The sequence below is a fragment of the Mobula hypostoma genome, chromosome 3 (assembly GCF_963921235.1).
Source record: "Mobula hypostoma chromosome 3, sMobHyp1.1, whole genome shotgun sequence".
NCBI lineage: Eukaryota > Metazoa > Chordata > Chondrichthyes > Myliobatiformes > Myliobatidae > Mobula > Mobula hypostoma.
Window position 1 is genome coordinate 96,250,654 of NC_086099.1, and position 24,987 is coordinate 96,275,640.

A 24,987-nucleotide genomic window follows, 5' to 3' on the forward strand; every position below is an offset into this window, starting at 1 on the left:
CTAAGTGTATGTGCTGCATTTCTCTGGCTGTGGAATAGTAAACTTGTTTTGAAATGTTTCTTGGAAATAATTGTCAGAATGGCTTAACTGATGAATAAACTGGGTAACAGATAATAGCTGAAGAAGCAGGAGTAGGCCTGTCAGCCCTTTGGGTTTTTCCATCATTCACTATAATCATGGCACATCCGGTCTTGATCTCAATTTCACTCTCCTGTGCTCCTTGGCTCCCTTGCAGTTCAAATATCTGGCAATCTCTACGCAAATACATTCAATGATTCTACCTCCACAGCATGTTCTGGTAGAGAATTCCAAAAGTATATGATCCTCTGAGAGAAGAATTTCCTCACCTTTGTGTGAAATGAACGATTATTTGTTTTGAAATTATGTCCTCTAGCTCTAAATAACTACACTAGTGAATCTTCCTCTGTACATCTGCCCATCAATTGTCCTTGGAATCGTATGAGTTTCAGTAAAATCGCTACCTTTTTTTTAATCCAGTGAGTATAGGATGAACCTGCACAAAATTGATTCATGTGTGAACTCCTTCATTTGAGAAATCACTTTTCTTGACACTACCTGCAGTGGAAGTACATTCTTCATTAGGTATGCAGAACTGTATGCTATCTCCTGATGCATTCTCACCAGGGTCATGTAAGCTGCATCAAAATATTCCTATTTCTCTACTTCCTATCTGCTGTAATAAAGACCAGTGCCTCATTAGCCCTCCTAATTGCTTGCTGCATCTGTATGTTAACTCTTATATTTCAAGTGCCAGGTTTCCCCTGGGTACCTTTTACTATCTCAGTATGATTAAATCATTGTTTTTGGATTCTTCCTTATCAAAGAGATAGACACCCATTTTCCCACATTATACTCCTGTCAGTTTTTTTCATTCACTTTATCTACATCCCTTTCTAAGCTCTTATGTTCTTTTCACGATATACAATAGTGACATATATGTACTTTGGTAATAAGTTTACTTTGAACTCTAAACTCAATCTGTGCCAGTTAATGCCATGCATACTTATGCAACAGTCTTTTCTTTAGGACCTCATTGAATGATTTTTAGAAACACAAATGCTACTGGTTCCCTGTAACCCACCCTGTCTGAGCATTTTGTTGAATATTTTCATAAAACTGCACTGACTGTGCTCAACCAACACACACAAAATGCTGGAGGAACTCAGCAGACCAGGCAGCATCTATGGAAAAGTGTACAGTGGATGTTTCAGGCTGAAACCCTTTGGCAGGACTGGAGAAAAAATGCTGAGGAGTGGATTTAAATGATGGGGGGGGGGAGGGGAGAGAGAAACACAAGGTGATGGGTGAAACCGGGAGGGGGAGGGATGAAGTAAAGAGCTGGGAAGTTGATTGGTGAAAGATATGCAGGACCGGAGAAGTGGGAGTCTGATAGAAAAGGAAGAAAGAAAATGGGGGAGGAACACCAGAGGGAGGCGATGGGCAGGTAAGGAGATAAGCTGAGGTAGGGGAAAGAGGATGGGAATGGCTAGTGGGGGAGGCATTACTGGAAATTCAAGAAATTGATGTTCATGCCGTCAGGTTGGAGGCTACCCAGGCAGAATATATTCATAAGTGTTGTTCCTCCAACCTGAGTGTGGCCTCTTCACGATAGTGGAAGAAGCCATGGATAGACATATCGTAATGGGAATGGGAAGTGGAATTAAAGTGGGTTGCTACTGGGAGATTGCACTTTTGCTGGCGGACAGAGTGTAGGTGCTCGGCAAAGCAGTCTCTCAATCAATGTTGGGTCTCATCAATATACGGGGGGGCCACACTGGGAGCACCAAACACAGTATATGACCCCAACAGACTCACAGGTGAAGTGTGGCCTCACCTGGAAGGACTGTTTGGGGCCCTGAATTGTAGTGAGGGAGGAAGTGTAGGAGCCGGTGTAGTACTTGTTCCGCTTGCAAGGTTAAGTGCCAGGAAGGAGGTCAGTAGGGAGGGACAAATGGACAAGGGAATCATGGAGCGATCCCTGCGGAAAGCAGAAAGTGGGGTGTGGGGTAAATGTGCTTGGTGGTGGGATCCTGTTGGAGATGGTGGAAGTTGTGGAGAATTATTGCTGGATGCAGAGGCTGGTGGGGTGGTAGGTGAGGACAAGAGGAACCCTATCCCTGGTTAGGTGACAGGAGGATGGGGAGAGAGCGGATATGCGTGAAATGGAAGAGATGTGGCTGAAGGAAGCATTGATTTTGGAGGAGGCAAAGCCCCTTTCTTTGAAGAAGGAAATCTCCTTTGTTCTGGAATGAAAAGTCTCATTCTGACAGCAGATGCAGCAGAGACAGAGGAATTGAGCGAAAGGGTTGGTGTTTTTACAGGGTGAGACGAGTTATAGTTCAGGTAGTTGTGAGAGCCCATGGGTTAGACATCAGTAGATAAGCTGTCTCCAGAGATAGAGACAGAGAGATCGAGAAATGGGAGGGAGGTGTCAGCAATGGACCAGGTAAATTTGAGGGCAGGTGGAAGTTGGAGGTGAAGTGGAAGTTGACAAGTTTAGCTTGGTTCTCAATTGTCTGGCAATTTTCTAGGTGTCTAGCTATTATTTACTTGATAATGGGTTCTAGATATTTCCCAGTGATAGTTTGTGGTTTCCTGCAATAGTTTCTCTCCCTTTGTGGTATTAGTTTGACACTTTTTAGATCCTCTGTTATCTCTTTAGAAGGCAAGGGACTTTAGTAGATTACAACCAACACATTGAGCACCTCTGCTGCCACTTAACATGCAGGTCAACTGGTCCAGAGCACATGTTGGCCTTTAGCTCCATTATTAAGAATGTGTTTGTATGATTTCAGTCCCTCCCTTCCTATAGCCAAAGGATTGGGAAGTTTATTTTTCTTTAAACCTATTGGGAAGTGTCTCGTATCTCCTGTTGTGAAGTCTGATCCAAAACAATTGATTGGAATCTCAGCCATTTCTGTAATTTGCCCAATCAATTTCTTGTCTCATTGCCTAAGGAATCAGAATTTACTCCAGCTGTTCTTCTCCTTACATTTGATCTTAGAAGCTCTTGTCTGATTTTGTTTTGTTTGTTAGTGTACTTCAATCTCTGTCTTCAGCTTCCATTTTCTTTTGGTTACCCTTACAGATTTCTAAGAAAAATATCCCAATCTTTTGTCCTACAACTAATCTCCATATCTTATGCTTTTTCTTTCAATTTGATCCCATCACTTTGTTAGTCAGCCATCTGTGAGGAAGAAAGAGCCTTTTTTCCTCACTGGAATATATTCCTGTTGAGATTTACAAGTTATCTTAAATGTTTGGTGCTACTGATTTGTTGTCACCTCAAGCTCTTGAAAGGTACCACCTGTGCTTTCTCAGCAGAATCCTCCACATTTACTGGAAAGGTAAGCAAAACTATGTCAGAAAACAAAACTGCTGATGCTGGAATCTGAAAGACAGACGGAAACTGCAGGAAGAACTCAGCTGGTCAAGCAGCATCTGTGGGAAGGGAATGCAGTTAATATTTTGTTTCAGGGGCCCTTTGAATTGTAGGGACCATAAGCAATATGCATGTCCTCTCCCAGTTCAGCATCCCCAATACTGAGGCCCTAATTACACTCAGACAGATCCAAAAGGCATGGTGTGTTTTTCATGTGCTCAACACTAGCCTTGAAGCAGACACTCCATTCTGACTCTTACAGGGGGAAAAATGCCAACAGGCAGATAAAGGCAATTCAAGGATATACACAAAACCGCTTTTAAAAGTGGCAACATCTCCACCAACTCTTGGGAATCTCAAGCCCATCGCCATTCAGAATCGCAAAGGAGCATTGAAAATACTTTTGCGAATTGAGTATCTATTGGGTGCACACAGAAATCCTGTATAAGTGGTAGGGGAAATGCACCAACCGCCGACCCCTCTCAGGTGACTCCTGCCCCATCTGAAGAAGAGTTTGTGGTTCTCATGTTGACCTCGTCTGTTACCTCAAATCCCACAAAACTATGAAGAAGTAATTGATCCTCAATGTCAAGGGACTATGTAAAAAGAAGACAACTATCCTATCCAGAAATCCATTTTATCAGTCTACTTCAGCCAATCAGGTCCAATTTCCTCAATCTCAAACTGATAACTCTTCTACCTCCTGATATTTCATTATTTGTGTTTACATCATTAAACTCCCTCTCTTCCGCATCCCCTCCCCCACACTTCCCCACAGCCACTCTCTGGTATTACCTGTACTTTTTGTTATGTTAAAGTTACCATATCCATGCAAGTTGTTCAGTAGTATCAAAGATTGAAAGCTTAGAACAATCAGTATTGTAAGATTATTTTACATATCCTCTCTTGTGCTACAAATACACCTAGGGTTGGCACTTAAATCACTGCTATTGTCAGGCAATGCTGGAGGGAAATGATTACACAGATAATTTAGCATTTGTCAAAAAGTATTATTTTAAAATTGCAACTTTTCAGTCTTTAGAGAACGTTAAACAGAAAGGAGTAAATGAAAAATGTGTGATTTCTTTAGACATGATGATTGAGATGATCTTGTAGCAGAAGATCAATTAGAAGTTGCAATGGATCAAATGTACCAATGGTAGAATTCTATGGTAATTGATGTAATCATTGATCTTCCTTGCATTGTCACAAGATTTTTGATTTGTGTACAACAGTTAGTGGGAAGCAGTAAGCTCGCCCTTGGTCAATCTGTTATCATCAAATTTACAATACCTTTTCATCAACAAGTGTTTTAGCTAGCCAAATATAGCATTAAATATTTTAGATCTATAATATTGTTATATATTCTACAGATGTTAAGTGTGCCACTGTTTTGTATTTTTCCTAATGAATCCCAGATGAATTTTCCATTTAATATCCTATGTATTTTTATCAGCTCTGAGGAAAGTTCACATTGAAAGGTCTCAATGCTTGGTTTGGAACCTTTTATAAAATGTTGTAATTTCAACTAACCATTTCTTGCATTGGTTTTACAGTGCTTCCTTTTCTACAGGTTTTGGTGGGCTTGGAGCTACAAATACTACAGCCAGTGGCTTTAATTTTGGGGGTTTCGGACTAAACGCTAACACTGCAGTTGGCTTAAATATCGGAAGTTTTGGTGCAGCTACAACTACAGCTTTTGGTTTTGGCAGTAGTGGCTTGGCTGGCACAGGTAGTTTCCTGCCACTGCAAGCAAAGTGGCAAGTTATTTTTAATACATTCATTTATTTCATTCCAACATTTCATCTGATTCTTTTTTGTTTCTGAATGAAACCTTTGAGCCCTAAATTAATAGATCTACAGCTGAGTAGCTCAATGTTGCTGTAACATGGTTCATACAATTGGGAATGTTGCACGAGAGAAATAAGCATTTGATGATAGGTGCAATTGTCAGATTTTAAAATTAGTTTTGATTCACTGTATATCAGTGTTTATCAGATTGTATTTGCTTTCTGCATTGCAGCAACATTATTGAGATAACTCAGAAGTGGCTCTCAGACTGTATTGTCAGCATCAAAGTAGTGGAGTCTGATTATATCAGTTTATTTAATGTGTACTTCAGAGAGCATTATATATTTGTTAATCATAGAGTCTCAGTGCAGGAGTAGATTATTCATCCCATTGTTTTTTGTGCTGGCTCTCTTGAAAGATCTATCCATTTGCTTTTTCAGTACATCTTGGCTTTTCAAGTATCATTCAAAATATTTTTGACAGTTCCATTGATTCTGGTGACTTCATCTTTGTATTGACATTGGATCATATAAGGCTATAAAGCTTTTTTTAAAAAAAAGATAATTTTCTATTATTTAACCATTATCTTACTTTTACTTTTCCCTTCATTAATTTGAATAATAAATTTAAGGAGAATAATGCAGTTTTCTATAATAATAAAATTTGTGTAATCACTTTACTGGCTGATACACCACTAGTTTTTGTAACTGATGGGGTTTACATCTTAATAAATTTACTGTGCTTGGAGAAGAAACTACCCCTTTGTTGACAAAGTGCTCCTGCTTTGTCTCTTCCTGTAATATCATAGCACGATTAGATTTGTATTTATGCCCCAGCAAATGCTGAAACATTTCATCACAGCACCTATGTGTTTCTTTGTTGCTGCTACTTTTCCAGTGTGCTATTTTTCTACTGTGAACTTAGTCAGGGGTTTAATTCTAAACAGGAAATGCAGTAGGTGGAATTAGTTCTACCGAACAGTTACTGACTCTCTCCACCTCTGATCCCCTGATGAGGACTGACTCATGGACCTCTGATTTCCTCCTCCTGTAGTCAATAGTCAGGCCTTTGGTTTTGCTGACATTGAGTAAGAGGTGGTTGTTGTGGCACTATTCAGCCAGATTTTCAATCTCACTCCTGTATGCTGATAGGGGACCCAGTGGGTTAAGTGTATGGGTGTTGGGCAGATAGAACTAGGAAGGTAAGTGGAAAGAAACTATGTAGCAGGGTTCTGGAGGGTGGCATTAAAGATAAGAGGGAATGCAAGAGGAACTGGGTGAAACAGGAGTATGGGTTACTTGAAACTGGAAAGTTCAGTGTTCAATCTGTTTGGTTGTGGTCTACCCAGGCAGAACGTGAGGTGTTGTTTCTGTAGTTTGCATTTGGCAGAGGAGAGGGCCAAGGACAGACAGGTCAGATAAGCGTACCTGCTTCTGACGAGCAAGGGCAGACCCAGACCATTAACTAGAGTACATATTTTCCCCTATCATCTTTAACCTGTTTTGTAATTCCTGTGCAATTTAGAAATAAGCTCTGATGATGGGAGTTGTTTCATGGCTACTATCAGCAGCTGCCTGGTATAAAGCAAACTGCTGGAGGTACTTCTGGTTATCACTGGTCAAAATTGCTGTGTCTTCAAGTGGGTTTATCTTACATTGTTAAAGTGACTATGTAATTCAGAAACTTAAACTCATATAATAATTCAAGTATAGAAACTTGTTTTTAATAGAATGTCTGATGACATAATATTTATTAGTCTTGGCTAAGCAAATAACTTTCTTCCTCAGAGTTATGCGAAAAGATGTTCTTACTTCAGCTGTTTAAGAGCTTGATTGTACATATCATTTCTATTCATGTTTCCAGCTTTCATTTCTCTTCCCTCATCAGCACTTTAAATTGAAGACACTTTTTTTTAAACTATCGGTACTTCTTTCATTTTCCTGACGCTTGCTTGATTTTGAAATTTTAAGGTTTAGAATGACATGTAATCCTTGTTCATCAGTCAGAATAGAAGTACAACTTTGCTAAGAAAGGTTGATCACAGTGATTTTTGTGCCACAAATCTTGTAGAAATGATTAGAGTAAGAGTGAAAAACAGAGAAAATCTGTAGATGCTGGAAATCCAAGTAGCACACACAAAATGCTGGAGGAACTCAGAAAGCCAGGCAGCATCTATGGAAAAAAGTGCAGTCGATATTTCAGGCCCAAACCTTTCAGCAGGACGGGAGAAAACTGCTGAGGAGTAGAGTTAAAAGGTGGGGGAAGGGGAGAGAGAAATGCAGCATTATAGGTGAAACCTGGAGGGGGAGGGATGAAGTAAAGAGCTGGGAAGTTGATTGGTGAAAGAGCCAGAAAGCCGTGAGAGGAAAAAAAGGGGGAGAAGCACCAGAGGGAGGCAATGGATGGGCAAGGAGATAAAGTGAGAGAGCGAAAAGGGGATGGGAAATAATGAAGGCGGGGAGGGGCATTATTGGAAGTTTGAGAAATTGATGTTTCAGTCTGGAGGCTACCTAAGCGGAATATAAGGTTTTGTTCCACCAACCTAAGTGTGGCTTCATCATGACTGTGGAGGAGGCCAAGGATGGACATATTGACATAGGAATGGGAAGTGGAATTAAAATGGATGGCTAATGGGAGATTCTGCTTTTTCTGGTGGAGTGAGCGGAGGTGCTTGGCAAAGTGGTCTCCCAATCTGTGTCGGGTCTCACCAATATACAGGAGGCCAGTCCTTCCAGGTGAGGTGACACTTCACCTGTGAGTCTGTTGGGGTCATATACTGTGTTTGCTGCTCTCGGTGCGGCCTCCTGTGTATCGGTGAGACCCATTATAGATTGGGAGACCGCTTCACCAAGCATCTACGTTCCAGTCTACTTCCCATTCTCATTCCGATATGTCCATCCTTGGCCTTCTCCACTGTTGTGATGAGGCCACACTTAGGTTGGAGGAACAACACCTCATATTCCATTTGGGTAGCCTCCAACCTGATGGCATGAACGTCGATTACTCAAACTTCTGCTAATGCCCTCCGTCCTCCCTCCTTCTCCATTTCCCATCACCTTTTCCCTCTCTCACTTTATCTCCTAGCCTGCCCATTGCTCCCTCTGGTGCTCTTCCTCCTATTCTTTCTTCCATGGCCTTCTGTCTCTTACACCAATCAACTTCCCAGCTCTTTACTTCACCTTTCCCCCTCCAGGTTTTATCTGTCACCTTGTGTTTCTCCCCTCCCCCCACCTTTTAAATCTACTCCTCAGCTTTTTACTTCAGTCCTGCTGAAGGGTTTCATCCGGAAATGTCGACTGTATTCTTTTCCTAGATGCTGCTGGGCCTGCTGAGTTCCTCCAGCATTTTGTGTGCATTGTTAGAATAAGAGTAGTTGATAAGCTGTCGGTGGGGCTGGTGTGCATGGGTTAATGGATCTGATCATGAGCAAAATTGTCCATTTTTAAGTATCAATAAAAGAAAAAAGTGCAAATGATGTAAGCCAAAATTAAAATTTAAAAAGTTCAAAATACACAGCCAGTCAATCAGAACCTTTAGAAATTTTTAAATTTATAGTGATGACATTTGGTTATATTGATCCATTTCCTTTTGTAGTTGTAAAGAGGCCCTCTTTATTTCTTGCAACTTTTATTAAAATTAGCCAACCGTTGTAGTATTCAAATTATTAAGCAAAATCAAAACACAGCTCAGGCTCACACAGTTTGTTTGCTAACTGTTCAAATATTACGTTTATATACGAATTAACGGGTAAAGCCCTCCCAACCATTGAGCACAACTACATGAAACACTATCATAGGAAAGCAGCATCCATCATCAGGAATCCCCACCACACAGAACTTGCTCTCTTCTCTCTGCTGCTATCAGCTAGAAGGTACAAGAGCCTCAGGACTTGCACAACCAGGTTCAAGAACAGTTACTACACCTCAACCATCAGGCTCTTGAACAAAAGGGGATAACTTCACTCAACTTCACTTGCCCCATAATTGAAATGTTCCCACAACCAATGGACTCACTTTCAAGGACTCTTCATCCCATGTTCTTGTTAATTTATTTCTATTTATTTATATTTACATTTGCACAATTTATTATCTTCTGCACTATGGTTGAACACCCTAGCTGGGTGGTCTTTCAGTGATCGTGTTATAGTTACTATTCTATAGAGTCACAAGAAAATGAATCTCAGGGTTGTATATGGTCTCATATATGTACTTTGATAGTACAATTTACTTTGAACTTTGAGTTCTTGCGCACTTGTTAAAAATCAGATATTCACATGAACTATTACATTTATAAGTCCTACTATAGAAATTGACACTGTGAGATTAGGAAATGAGAATGTTTATTGCTTGGAAGTATCTTGCATTCTATCAGCTGGATCTCATTTGGCTCATTTGCATTTGTTGTGTACATACATCTATTGATGCTTCTGGACACATCTTCAGTGATGTTCCTGGAATCATCGGGTGTTTCGGGTGTTTCAACATCATACAACCTCCTCCAGGTGACCCAGCCAGGGCTGATCAGACCCCAGCTTGTGTCCAGATGGCTAGCTACTTATGACTGCATGGCTCCCCTCTTTTGAACCACAGCCATCTTGAGGCCCTCTCTGCCGCATCAGTGGTACTGCGGATGGCTCTCCTCTTCCTCTCTCCCTCGATGCCCAAAATGCTGAAGGCTCTAACTAAAGACTGAGCTACGAATCCCCGACAACCAGCCTCCACTGGGAGACACCTCGCTCTCCATCCAGCCTGCTGACAGTTGCTGACCAGTCCTGCGTACTTGGAGAGCTTCCTTTCAAAGGCCTCCTCCAAGCTATCTTCCCATGGGACTGTCAGCTCTAGCAGCACCACTTGCTTAGTAGAGTCAGACACAAGGACAATGTCTGGTTGCAGGGTGGTGGCTGCGATATGGTTGGGGAACTTCAGCTGCCCTTCGAGGTCCACCAACAGCTGCCAGTCCCTTGCAGAGGTCAGAATGCCTGCAGATGTCCTTTTGGCAGGCATTGGCTGCTCCCCAGCTCTGACAAAGGCAATGGTCTGCTTGGAGGGTCGGGACCGCTTCGCCCACTCTACTCCTGCGCTGACGGCTTCAGCGATGGTCAATAAATTGTCAGATTTTTTTTCTTTTAAATTGATGTGCCACATGAGCCAGTTTCATTAAATGGTTGTTCACCCTTTTATATTGTTCAGAAAATGTTTTTTATACTGTACGTGCAATATTCTGGTTGGCATTCCCTTTAATTGTTGGGCAATAAGAAAAAGAAACGGATATTTGACTAAAACTCATTAGAGGGCAAAGAAACAAATTATAATAAATACAGTTGAGAGGGTGTGTTGATTGGATTATGCATGGATAACATTTTGAAGCTAAATTGTTCCTGATACTAGACATCCATTTGCTGCTACACTTGTATGAGTTAATTATGTTCAGAATCAGGTTTATGATCACTGACATATGTTGTGAAATGTGTTTTGTGGCAACAGTACAGTTCAAGACATAACAATTACTCTAAGTTACAAAAAATAAATAGTGCGAAACAGGAAGAATGAGATAGTGTTCATGGACCATTCAGAAATCTGGTGGAAGAGAAGATGCTATTCCTACCACATTGAGTGTGTCAGGCTCCTGTACTACCACCTCAATAGTAATAATGAGAAAAGGCATATCCTGGATGGTGAAGGTTCTTAATAGAATAGTATGGCACAGTACAGGCCCTTCGGGCCACAATGTTGTGCCGACCCTCAAACCCTGCCTCCCATATAAGACCCCACCTTAAATTCCTCCATATACCTGTCTAGTAGTCTCTTAAACTTCACTATTGTATCTGCCTCCACCACTGACTCAGGCAGTGCATTCCATGCACCAACCACTCTCTTGAGTAAAAAACCTTCCTCTAATATCCCCCTCGAACTTCCCACCCCTTACCTTAAAGCCATGTCCTCTTGTATTGAGCAGTGGTGCCCTGGGGAAGAGGCGCTGGCTATCCACTCTATCTATTCCTCTTATTATCTTGTACACCTCTATCATGTCTCCTCTCATCCTCCTTCTCTCATCCTCCTTCTCTCCAAAGAGTAAAGCCCTAGCTCCCTTAATCTCTGATCATAATGCATACTCTCTAAACAAGGCAGCATCCTGGTAAATTTCCTCTGTACCCTTTCCAATGCTTCCACATCCTTTCTATAGTGAGGCGACCAGAACTGGACACAGTACTCCAAGTGTGGCCTAACTAGAGTTTTGTAGAGCTACATCATTACATCATTAATGATGGATACCACCTTCTTAAGGCTCCTCCTTTTGAAGATGTCTTCAATGGTGGGGATAACTATAACTATTTCTGAGTCACTTATCCAGTGTGATAGTAGTAATAGTGTAATAGATGAAACTGTGGACATTTGTGATATGGCAAGTGCAGTGTTGAAGTCCCAGTTCATGAAATTGCTCCTGTGAAAATTTGAATTAGAAATTCCATTATCTGCAATTTAATAAGAAAAGTTAATTCATTTTTAAAATAAATATGTTCATGGCTCAAAGTAAAAGGGAAGAAGTTCACTTCGCAAGTTTGCAGAAGATCATTTCAAAATATTAGTTTGTAGCATCAGTGATTAACTGTCCCTGTTCAAATCTTAGTACATTTGCAGAGTAGTTGAGATGGGTATATTTTCTACTGGTTTTAGAACTGGGTCAAGAATTTTCCTCTCTTAAATCTTGTGTTCTTTTGCTCTAAATGTCACTTTACAGGATGTTTGATAGACTTGTATAGAAGTTAGTGTGCAGTTTTGATTTCACTTTGGACATTATTTGTACAGTGGTATGCATGGGCAACTTGTTAACTTCATCTTGTTATTTTTCATTGTAGAGATTTTTGTAATTCATTTGAGTTTTTAATTTTTTGGCATAATTTCTGTAGCAATCAAGTGAGAAAGGATCATTCCATCTTTCAGTGTTACAACTCATTCAGTTTAAAAGGTATCATGATGTAGACTCTCTAGCTGTATTGTATTTTTGGTAGATGTTTGTGACCCATCATTAAACAATGAAAATAAAATACTGAAACTACCTTTGCCATCATGGCATCATAGACTGTGATTCAGTGTCTGACAAAATTTAATCAAAAAATTAATTTCTGTAATTTTACAAATTCTGACCACTCTACTACTTGGTGTTTGTTCTCACTTCACTCAGTTGGTGGAGGTGAAGAGAAAATCATTTTATAGTAGCTGGTGAATTCGTCAAATATTTACTTTAAATAAATAAGAAATATGATTGAATAATTATTATGACAGTTTCTTCTTGCTGTCATAAGATAGCTATTGAATCTGGATTTGTTTTTGAAATTAAAGTACACGAAAGTAAAATATTTTGGAAAATCATCAGGTAGCATCTATGACCAAGAAGAACAGGATATACTTTTTAGGGATTGAATCTCATCAGAACTACTATTTTCTTTTATAGAACGCTTTTTAATTTAGTCTTCCAATGAGCCTGGTTTATGACTTGTGTTTCACCTCAAAAGTGATTGTATGTTCATTAATCCAGTATCAGCGGCTCAAAGAAGGAAATCTTATGGGTGATACGATGGCCCATTTGGTAGAGCTGCTGTCTCACAGTTCCAGTGACCTGGGTTCAATGCTCAGACGAGTGAAGTTTACATGTTCTCCCTGTGACTGTGTGCAGCTCTGGTTTCTTCCCACCTGCCAAGGATGTGTGGGTTGGCAAGTTGATTGGCCACTGTAAATTCCCCCTGGTGTGCAACTGAGTGGTCAGATCTGGGGTTTGTTTAGGGGAATGTGAGAAGAATAAAACTGGATTGGTATAAGTAGCTGCTTCATGGTCAACTTCGACCTGATAGGAAGGAAGGCTTGTTTTCCTGATGTAAGACTGTTAGGTCTGTATAACTCTTTAATAGAATAATAACCTAAATAGCATTTGGAAATATCCTGAAAGCTATTTTCTAAAGTTAGTTGGTTTGAATATCATATCTGGTAATATAGTTGAAATTATTTAGATTGGAAATTCCATGCTTCAAAATTTTGTTTCATAATACGGTGTATGATCAACCTAACTAGAGCTAATCAAGTCTTAATGGCTCTAAATTTTTCTGCAGGCTATGGATCTTGCATTCAGGAGGTTCCAAATAATCCAAGCAATTGATCTAATTTTAAGGAAGATGGTTTATTATAGATGATTGCACAAATAAGTCAGGCAACTCTCTTGATTTAGCAAGGAGTTCCTTGTAGTTTGTGAAAGTTCCCTTTGCACTGATGAGCTCTAAGTCATTGGAGGTAGAAAGGGAGCTTTAATTCGTTCTACTGTAGCAATTGTAGAATTGTTCACAAGTTTTACTAATCTATTGTTGTCCTGTAACCTTTAGCCTGAGATTGTATTTATGGAGTGAGAAATTGGATGAAATTTGAATTTGCTGAAGCTCTGAACATTGTGATATTTTAACGTTTTGAAATAATGATGGGTCACAAATATATAGGTTAACGAGTTATTTTGCTTTTCGTTGAACTGATTTTTCTTAAATATCCACATAGGTGGTTTTGGAGGGTTTGGCACAACTACGACAGTTGCTGCTGCTTTCAGTTTCTCAACACCCGCCAATTCTGGGGTAACAGGTAAAAAAAACAAAATGGTAAATGCCTGCCAGAGAGAAGTAGAGAAGCACCTATGTGCATATAACACTTTGCTGAATGTCGTGTTGTATTATAAAGGTGAAGTGGAACAGCAACAGCAACGAGGGCCGTGTGTAGTGGGATAAGCTGGAAGTCACTGAATCAGCAGATTTCTGTAAAAGGAAATAAATAATAGTAACATAGATAGAAAATTGGCTTGAATACAGAGTAGGGATAAATAGTTCTAGACTGGAATATGGTCACCAATGGTGTTTCATGATCAATAATCAGAAATGGATGCAGTATCTAATTTTGGCCTAACCAATGTGCAGAATAGGAAAGCAGAGAAGTTATGTTGAGCTGCTGGTTGGGCCACAGTTGAGATATTGTATAGGATGTGGGAGTCTCAGAGAATGTGCAGAAAAGATTTATTACATTTGACCCAGGGATGAGAATCTGTACTTACTAGGAGAAGATAGAGTTCTCTAAGACAAGAGTAGAATTGATGGAAGGAAGTTGTTCGCCAAACACGTACAACGACACAGTGTGACAGAGATGATAAACTTTTGGGTAAAAGATACAAGGGCTCTAAGGGGGAGAAGCCTTTTTTTTTTATTCAGCAGGTAGTTTTGATATGAAGTCCACTGCCTGCAAGATAGTGAAAGCAGAATCCATTTGGGCTTTTAAGAGGAATTGGGAAAACACTAGGAGAAAACTAATTTGCAGAGATTTAGGTAAAGACTAATGAAATCAGACTGGCAGGACTACTATACCAAGAACCTGCACAGATTTGAAGCGTTAATATTTGCTTCTGGTGCCATATTCATTTTGTGCTTCAAGTTGCCGGTTTTTGCCATAGGATGAGATACCATTTGATGCCTCAGGAAATTGCAGAGATCATATGGCAGAGTATCTCATAGATAATTTTACAGTACAGGAATTGAAACAAAACTGTAGAAGTGCAGTATAGTGGTAGAATAATTGGAGCTAAGCTTTCAAATTGTTGTCTAAATCATGTTGAAGTTCTAAAGATGTACAACAAGGAAACGGGCCCACTACATTGTTGATGACCATTGGGCACCCACCTGCACAAATCCCTATTCCCAGCACTTGGCACATACCCTTCTTGGCTGAAGCATAAAGTGTTGATCTGGGGACTTAATTAAAGGCTGTCAGTGCCCCACTTAAATAACTCTCAGGCAGTGCATTCCAGTACTCATCATTCTCTCGTTGGAAAAGCCTCATGTCTCCTTTGAATCTCTCCCATCTTATCCTAAATCCCTTTGTTTTGTCTACCTCTGATGTGGGGAAAGTTGCCTGCTGTCTACCTATACCTAACATGCTTTTATATACCACAGTCATCTCCCTTCTTTACTACTCAGCTCCAGGGAGAATATCTTCTCCAGTCTATGCTCATCACTGAAATGTTCCATGATGGTGAGCATCCTCAGTACCTTCTCTAGTACTGTCCCATCCTTCCTGTAGTGTGGCACCCAGAACTGCACACAGTACTTCAGTTGAGGCCAGACCAAAGTTTCGTAAAGTTGGAGCATAACCTTCTTGCTTTTGTATTCAGTGTTCTTACTAATGAAACCAGAATCGCAAGTGCCTTCCACTGCCAACTTCAGGGATCTCTGCGCTTGTTCTCCAAGGTCTCCCTGTTCACCAGTGCTCTCAAATTAATGGTATATGTTCTGGCCTCATTGGTATTCCCAAAATGTACCACCTCACGTTTATGTGGATTGAACTCTGTCTGCCTTTTATCAGCCCATTTCATCAATACATTGATGTCACTGTAGCTCAAGAAAACCTTCCATACTATTTATGATTCTGTCAGTTTTAGTGTCATCTGCAAACTGCCAATTTAAGGGATTAAGGTTTTACTGACCAGTATTCTTCATCTCTGAAATTAATGCAACTATATTAATGCAACTTTTGGAAATACTGAGATGTCTTCTCAATTAATTTTTAAACTAGAGTAATAGAAATAAAAATCTACTCTTTTATGGTGTTCACCAAATGTAACACAAAAGATTCTGGAGGGTTTTGACATGGGCAACGCATCCTCATATGGGAGAATCTAGAAATGTGGGCCACTATTTCAAAATAATGGCCTGACAGTGAGATGAAGTCCATGTCGAACACTTATAATGTCTGCTCACTGAACCACTGGGCTGTTGTTCATAAAACAGCAGCCAATAGACTCTAGTCCTGATCCACATCCCAATAGATTAAGATTGTTCAATGTAATTAACAATACACTGGTGTAAAGGAGAACGAAATTGTTACTCCCGATCCAATGTAGCACCAAAAAAAATGATAGGATAAAGAACACAATAAATATAAACACCTAAAATAGCTTATATATGTAGGTTGTATGTCCATGAAGTGACACTAGGCACAGGAGTTTCTATACATAAGATGACTGACAGGAAATGATAAATGATTGGTTGCGGGGGGAGGCGTGGAAGGGTGGGTCGGTGGGTGGAGGTGATGATCAGCCGTACTGCTTGGGGAAAGTAAGAGTTTTGATCCTGACATGGATACTACATAGCCTCCTCACTGATGGGATTGGGACAAACAATTCATGAGAAGGTGGGTGAGATCCTTCATGATGTTACTGGCCTTTTTACAGCACTTTTCTGTATGATGGTGGGTAGCCAGGTGCCAATGATGCATTGGGCAGCTTTGACTGCTAGTTGTAGAGCCTTCCTGTCCACCATAGTGCAGTTTACTTACCATGCAGTGATGCAGCATGTTAGGATGCTCTCTACTATGCATCTCTAGAAGGTTGTGAGTATTGATATGCTTAGTCCAGCTCTCTTCAGCCGTCTCAGAAAATGGAGGTGTTGGTGAGCTTTCCTGATTGTGTAGGGTGTGTTCTGGAAACATGACAAGTTGTGTGAGATTTGCACTCCCAGTAGTTTGAAACTGCTGGCATTTTCCACTGCTGTGCTGCCGATGTAAAGAGAGGTGTGAGTGGTGCAAGTTCTCCTGAAGTCAATTATCATCTCCTTTGTCTTGTTGAAATTGAGGAGGAGATTATTTGCCTGGCACAAGGCCTTGAACTCTTCCACCTCCTCTCTGTAGAAAACCTCATCATTGTTGGAGCTGAGCCCCATCACTGTTGATGTCACCGGCAAACTTGGCAGTGTGATTACTCGGGTGTTTGACCACGTAGACGTGTGTGAGCAGAGTGTACAATAATCAGCTCAGCACAGAGCCCTGGGGAGCACCTATGTTGAGGATGATGAGGAGGGAGGAGCGGAGGTGTATCCTGACTATCTGAGACCTGTTGGTTAGGAAATCCAAAATCCGAAGTCCAAAGCCCAGTTGCAGAGTGGGGTATTTAGACTGAAGAGTAGGAGTTTGTTCACTGAAGCCTTTGTGACAATTGTGTTGAATGCTGAACTGAAATCCAGAAAGAGCACTCTGACCTAAATGTCCTTGTTTTCTAGGTGTGTCAGGGCCAGGTGTGGAGGCTATGACATCTGTCCTGCACCTGCTAGTCAACTTGTCCTGTTTTTAAAAAAAATCCACTGGCCTACCTCGTATCATTTAGACCATGATATGAATATAACTGTGCACTGATTATAAATTGGTTCTACTGGGGACCCTTCCATTCTACTAGGAATCCATAATATATCTATTTGGCCATTTCCAAGGTTCCAGTCTAGGTGTAAGCCCTTTGTCCTCTCCTCCCTTTCTGAGATGATCAGGAAAAGCTCTCAGAAGGTAAATTGACCTGATGATGTCCTTTTTTTCAAGACATTTCTTCAGGATTGGTCTGAACCATAACTCAGTTAATTCCATTACTCTGCTTTGCCCTGGCTGCTCTCCCCATGGGTAGTGTTCCTCTTTGTTTTATTTAAGGCTAAGACATGCAAACTTGAAAGGATGTAGCAGAGTTTACTTATTCATCATCAGGACTGGCGAGTAAATTAAGTAAATCAGCCTCTGATTTCACTTTTTAAGTCTTCTCCTTCATGCACTGTCATTCAGCTGACTCCCACTCACCTGGTTATATTTGTGCTTGTTATGTTGTAACCAGAGAATCAACTGCATTGTCTGCTGATCCCTCACCTACACTGTTACCCTATCTAGTCCTGTTGGTCCCTTTTTATTCTCCTGTTATATGTCAGCAATGTGATTTGAAAACAGAATGAATTTTCACATGTACTTATTTATTTATATATGATGCACAAGAAAGCCATTCAGTCCATTAAGTTTATACCTGCTTACAACAAAATAATCCCATCAGTCTCTTTTGCAGTACTTATTTCCTTATAATTCTGCAATTTATTCTCCTGCAAATGCCCATTAGTTCCTCCTCATTGTTTTTTTTGCCTACATTAGGGAAAATTTATAATGGCCAGTTAATCCACCAGTACACCTTTGGGAAGCAATGTATAGAGGCAGAATGTGCAAACTCCACACAGAGATCAAGATAAACCAGCAGCACCAACCGCTGCATCACTGGGGCACTTCCATATATTTTCATGAAAGCCATCTTCACTCTACCACTGTCTTTAACAGTATAGTTCCTAATGAGCAAAGGTTTATTGCAACTAAATATTGGGAATCCAAAGGCAGTAGCTTTGATCATGATCACAAACCTTCTTGCCCTTGAGCTAATTTCCTTTTTAACAGTTCATCCTGATTTTAAGACTCTGGTTTCAAATCCCCATCTGGTCCTACAACTTGTCCAAAGCTCTGTAATTTTCCAGTTTGGGCCTCTTGATCAGTGCTGATATTAATTGTTCCATCATTGACAACTGTGGTCTCAGCAGCAAAAATATGAACTTCTAGAATTCCATTCCTGAAAATTTTTCTCATTCTTTCTCTCTCCCTTCAAGACGTTGCTTAACACGTATTCCTTTTTACAAACTTTTATTCACTTGTCTTAATATCTCCTTATGTGATTGGTGCCAAGTTTTGTCTCCATTACACAAGTATCCCACAAAGCACTACCCCACAATGTTTATTCATTATAACACTATTGATCTTGGATTTCAAATATGCATAGGTACTTTTTGGAAAAAAATGACATGTATTTACCAAAAAAAACAAGAGGAACATCAGCTTAGGCTACATACTCCTTTGATGGAAATATGGCATGAAGCTCAGTCCTCTGACTCACATTGCTGCAGCAGTTTATGGTGATCAGAGTGCATTGTGGCATGGTGTGAGCTACATAGGTAATGTGAAGGCTGATATTGGGTAGGGTGGGACAAGCAGTGCAGCCTCCTGCAGTTGGTTGGTGGGGGGGGCAGGGGTGGCGACGTGGTGAGGAGTGCACTCTGTCCAGTTGTGGCTGGCTTTGGTACTCGGAGTGTTGACGAATACCCAACTCCTGTACTTCCTAGTACCAGCTCTTATTGGATGTGATGGAAGCTAATGTGTCTGCTCCCTTCCATTGACTACACAGCTGTTCCCATTCTGGAGATCTCTCAACTGAACAAAAGTGCAGAGCCAGTCTGTAGGTTCCAGCTATCTGCCAACACGTGGATCAGCCACTACTGATCTCCAGCAGTGGACCACAGACATCATTCTGACCAGAGTGCAGTTCTTGCCACCATATCTCAGTGCTAAGTTGGTTGCACAGCTCACTCCAGCTTGCTTGGGTAGCCATTACACATTACTCTATACCACATAAAGTGATAATCAGTTAATTGCAGTAGGAGTAGCAGTTTTCATCTGTGTTTCTGTCAGTGCTGACTTTCAGCATTAATCCCACTGAACTCATTCCTGGGAACACATCTGAGTGCCAGGCCAGCTAGAGTATCAGTGTATCAGCATGCTGCCCACTTTTGTTGTATATATGCTTCCTGTTCACTGATTCTCTAGTAGGATGTAATCCTATGAGAAATATGTAGCCAGTGAAAATTTGACTAGATTTCCCGTTGTTATTCCATGACAGTGAAACAGTTGACTATATGATTGGTCTGAAGTAGGGCTGCTCACTGCATCTGGAAGCAGCTTCCAGTTTTAGCCTGGCAGAAATCAAGATTTTTGATATAAATTTGTATATTTACGATAAAATTGTAACTTTACAATGTGGGAGAGTCTTGTAACCAAGTACAGTATTTGGGTACATGAATGTTGGAACTTTAATCAGCAAGTACATCAGTGAATCAATAATCAAATGGTGAGAGGAATTGATAGGAAGGAGAAAACAATTCAGTCAGTTAGTACTGAAGTACTAAGGGAACAGACTGCACAATTCAGACCTAACAAATAACTAGTTCAGGTCTTTGTTTGATCTTAGTATTTCTGACAAGGCAGTTATTTAATGTAAACAGAAGTTGTAAGTTAAAAGCATTAAAATCTGTAGAAAAATGAGGGAATGTTAGTAGTCTTAACAACAATTTGATAATCAAGTAGACCGAATAAATTTGGTGTATTTGCCTTTTTTGATGCAAAGATCATTGGTTTAAATCCCACCATAGACCAAATTTTATTTCTGTTTTAGAAGTTGCACTATGAAAATGTCAAAGAGGAATGCATTGCATGCTCTTGTCTTTCCATATACCCATTCCATTGAAATTGATAGAATTAAATGCATGGAGTTCAATACAATTACTTGTATTCTTTTAATTACAATAAATTAAGATGAATATTCTCCCCCATTGTCTTATTGCATGAGACTCACGACAGTAGTATCTATGCAAAATTCCTCAAGTAAAGCCTTTCGTTTGGAATGTGTATTTTATTGGCATTCAAAGGGTACAATATCCTATTGAGCTTGGCTATTATTTTTTACTTTAAAGAAAAACTAGTAGTTATTTAATAAATCATTACTATGCTAGTTTTTCCAAATTACTTTTCTTTATGTACATAAAGTGAGTAATATTTTGCCATTAGATTAGTCTGAGCTACAGTAAATCTTGGATTACCCCAAGGAAGTTTGTCATGTGTTTTATGATTTTATAATACCATTTGTTTTTCTCCTTGTTTCCCAGGCCTTTTCCAGAATACACAGAATAAGGGCTTTGGATTTGGTGGTGGATTTGGCACAGGTACAAGCACAGGTCTGGCACCAGGTTTGGTGGCTGGCTCCACACTTGGAGGATTTGGTGGTTTTGGCACTCAACAGCAAAGTAAGTTCTTAGGGAGGCAATTCTCAATAGTTAAGTTTTAGTTTACATGAAACTAACTTGATGTTGAAAAATTATATTGGCAATTAATAACAATTATTCAAAGCTAATTATCGAGAAGTTATATCCTCTGTATGTTGGCATACAGATATCTTGTTGGGAATATTTAAAACAACGTGCACCAAATATTGGAGGAACTCAGCAGGTCAGACAGCATCTATGGAAGTTAATAACCATTCTGTGTTTTGGGCTAAGCATCTTCATCAGTTCTGGAAAGGGAGAGGAAGATGCCAGAATAAGAAGGTGGAGGGAGAAGAAGGATAAGATGGAAATTGATAGGTGAAGCCATGTGGGTAGGGGAGGGGGAATGAAGTAAGAAGCTGGAAGACAATAAGTAGAAAAGGCAAAGGACTTGAGAAGGAGGAATCTGATAGGAAAGGAGAGTGGATCATGGGAAAAAGGGAAGGATGAGGGACACCAAGTGGAGGTGATAGGCAGATAAGGAGAAGAGGTAAGAAGTCAGGGTGTGGAAATGAAGAAGAGGGGAGTAGGACAAATCACTGGAAATTGGAGAAATTGATGTTGACCTGCCTATTCACCACCCTTTTGTGCCCCTCCTCTTCCTTTTCTCCCATGATCAACTCTCCTCTTCTATCAGATTCCTTCTTCTCCAGCCCTTTAGTTTTTCTACCTGTCATCTCTCAGCTTCTTAATTTCATCCTCCCCCACCCACCTGTCTTCAGCTATCTTCACCTATCACTTTTTAGCTTGTCCTTGTTTCCCTCCACCCACCTCGTTATTCTGACATCTTCCTCTTTCCTTTCCAGTCCTGAGGAAGGGCTTTGGTCTGAAAGATTGATTATTATTCATTTTGACAGATGCTGCCTGACCTGCTGAGTTCCTCCAGTATTTTGTGTGTGTTGCTCTGGATTTCCAGCATCTGTAGAATCTGTTGTATTTTGGGATATGTTTATAATTTATTCTTGTGTTGGGTATCTTTCAAAACTCATGTACACTAGAGGTTCTCTACCTCTTATTCAGCTCACAGGGTTTTCTCACTTTTACTCCAACACCTTCTGTCCCAGAGAAGAAATTTTGTTGTTGTGTATTTATAGCTGGAGGCCTTTTGGGGCAGACATTGCAGCCTCAAGCTCAGACAGTTCAACTGATCAACACAGCCAGTGCCCTTTCTGCACCCATTCTGTTGGGGGACGAACGTGATGCTATATTGGCCAGGTGGAACCAACTTCAGGCCTTCTGGGGCACAGGAAAAGGCTACTTTCACAATAACTTGGCTCCTGTTGAGTTCACGCAAGAAAATCATTTTTGTCGATTTAAGGTAAAGAAATTTCAACTTCTTTGTGTTTTTTGATATGTTCTTCAAAGCTGAAGTTGAAAAGAAGTTAAGGTATTGGTGTTGTGGAGGATGAATGAAGGCAAAAGCTTATTCATAAATACTTTATATTCTTGGTGCAAATGTTGATCTGCCTCTCTTCCAGAGGCCTTCAGGTTCAGACCCAGGGAATAATTGTCACAGTTTACTTAAAAGTACATAGTGTCTATTAGCAAGCTTGCATTCTTAGTTGGCAACAGAGTCCCTGCTCACCGAACTTGAGAAAATCTGCAGCCAAGTGAGCCCAGAATATTGTTTGGAGCTGCTGATATACATTGTTATCACATATTTTGATAAGGGTAGACCGAGAAGCTTCTCATGGAACAAACAGTTCTTTGTTCATGCATTATTCTCACAGCACGACTTGTCAAGCTGCCAATAAGTCAGTAAGGTTTTAGCCCTTTTAATTCTGCATATAATTCCTCACAACAAAACATGGATGTGAATTTGTCAAAATCCTGACAACGCCATTATCATCAGGAGGCCCTAACTGGTGTACTGTATCTTCAAAAGAGGTGAGCAGTGGTTAATAAAAAAGATGTACATTGGACAAATGGAAAAAGAAACACTTAGTCAGTTGGGATATATTGTGTGGATGTGCAAGGAGCAAGGAATGGAAGTACTGATGTTCAGTCTCCATTGTTACAAAGGGGATCTTTGGTACATTTTATTCTGGTTTGTTATCCTCTGCATTCTATGTTTGCCAATGTTGAGCTGGGGACAGTTGCAGAATAACAGACTGTACATTTATGATGGAAATGAGAAGAAACAACAGAGAAAAAAATATTTTTTGATGTGTGAATCACTAATATAATGGAAATCAAAGACTGTACTTGTCAGAGTGGGAGGTACTGGAATGAAGGTTAAGAAAATCTATTTGATCTTCCAGCAATGCAAGTATAATGATTTGAACACCTTTGGTGAGCAATTACTTTCTTTCCCTTTCCAAAGGGAAATAAGAATCCTTCCCTTTGGAGATTCCACCAGTGAGTGTCAAGACTTTGAGACTGTTTATTCCAGTTTGGAGAATACTTCAAAACCAATCTGGTTTTCATGGTATCTCAACTGATACGTGATTCCCGCGAGGTGGATCAGAAGTGGGAATTGTGGCTGGCATTTGTCACCCTGATTAATATTAACTAGCTTAACACAGACCAAAAGTCTACATTGGAACTGTGCAATTACCTGCAAAGGCTAAAATGAACCATCTAGCAAACAATGTTTTTATGAATCTAAGATGATTTTATTTTGTTAAACTTTGCACCATTGATTTTCTGGATGGCTTCAAAGCCAAGCTTTAGTGGCTTTCCTGCTTTTATTCCAGTCTGGAAGTAGCACCGTGCTTAAAGCTGGCATCAGGAGATCACCAAATCATACTATTCTATTCAGTAAAGACTGTCATTCATATCTGAAATTAATGAGCTTGCAGATTTGGTTAGATTCATTGTGACAAGTCGAAATGAACGACTAATGAAAACCATCTTGTGAACAGGGATTGATATTAATTGCACTTATACAGTTGGTACTGTGAAATAGATTTGGTATGAACTACAGTCCATGTTGTTATAAACTTCTGTACTCCCAAGATTTAGTTTATGAAAACATATCAGTAAACATGTTTACATTCATACTGCAGTATTTTTCATCTCCCTGTAGACTGTTGGTTTCAGCTGCATACCTAGTAACAAGGATGAGGATGGTCTGGTAGCTTTGGCTTTTAACAAGAAAGAAGCAGACATTCGAAACCAGCAACAATTGGTTGTGGAAACTTTACACAAGATTCTTGGAGGTTTACAACAAATCATGGTCAATGTTGAAGGAATCCGAGCTCTGCCAGATGACCAGTAAGTGCACTTCACGTGTTTGTCAGTGTTATTTTCTGTAACCTTAGTTTAAGGTGAATGGAACTTGGTAACAAGAACATTATCCACTTTCTTTTAGCATTGAACTTTTCAACATCATGTGAAAAGCACCTGGAATCTGCTCAGTATTTGTTCAGCATTTAAAGTTTATCGTTAATTACAACACAGGTAGAAGATAAATAATGAAGACGCTGTAGTCTGGAACTAAATACGAAGTGCTGGAGGAATTTTGAGTTGAGCAGCATCCTGTGGTGAGGGGGTAGGATTTGAGGACTTTTCAGGTTGAGACTCTGTATTAGGTCTGAAAGATGAATGGAAATCTTCTTTATACCAGTCATCTTCACTCTCTGCTTTCAGACTTCCCACAGGATCTTGACCTAAAATATCAACAATTCCTCCCCCTGCAAGTGCTCCTCAACCTGCTGAGTTCCGCCAGCACTGTTTTTTTTGCTAAAGGTAGAGAAATACTCTTTATGTTCAGCATTGTATTCTACCAAGACAGATGTAGCACCAACAGAACTAGAGTAACACTGTTTGCTCCAGTGTTTAGTTAACAAAAGCAAAACTCTGCAAGTGCAGCAAGTCTCAAATAAAACAGAAAATGTCGATTGTGCATCATCTTTGGAGGGAGAGAGATAGAGCGAGTTGATAGAGTTGATCTTTCAGATCAGTTGTCCTATTTTCTGTCAGAGGCAGGATTGCTTAAGATATTCCTTTCAATCACCAGCTCACTCAAAAGAGGGGCCCCCCAAAACTGACATTTTCCACTTCAGTCTTTCATTTGGCCACTGGCAGATTGCTGAATGTGTTTGGCTGTCCATGCATG

The 24,987-nt window shown here is 40.1% G+C and overlaps 1 protein-coding gene across 3 annotated transcripts in view; it reads left to right on the forward strand.

The window, feature by feature from the left end:
• nup54 (nucleoporin 54) overlaps positions 1–24,987 on the forward strand; it is an 86,910-nt gene that overhangs the window by 50,334 nt on the left and 11,589 nt on the right. Inside the window, exons 4-9 of one of the 3 annotated variants that reach the window (XM_063043486.1) lie at positions 3,343–3,368; positions 4,960–5,135; positions 13,732–13,812; positions 20,772–20,909; positions 22,022–22,245; positions 23,956–24,143. In XM_063043486.1, the coding sequence (XP_062899556.1) occupies positions 3,343–3,368; positions 4,960–5,135; positions 13,732–13,812; positions 20,772–20,909; positions 22,022–22,245; positions 23,956–24,143 (833 nt within the window). The remainder of the gene's footprint in view (positions 1–3,342; positions 3,369–4,959; positions 5,136–13,731; positions 13,813–20,771; positions 20,910–22,021; positions 22,246–23,955; positions 24,144–24,987) is intronic. The other 2 variants (XM_063043487.1, XM_063043488.1) reach the window with 2 other exon arrangements.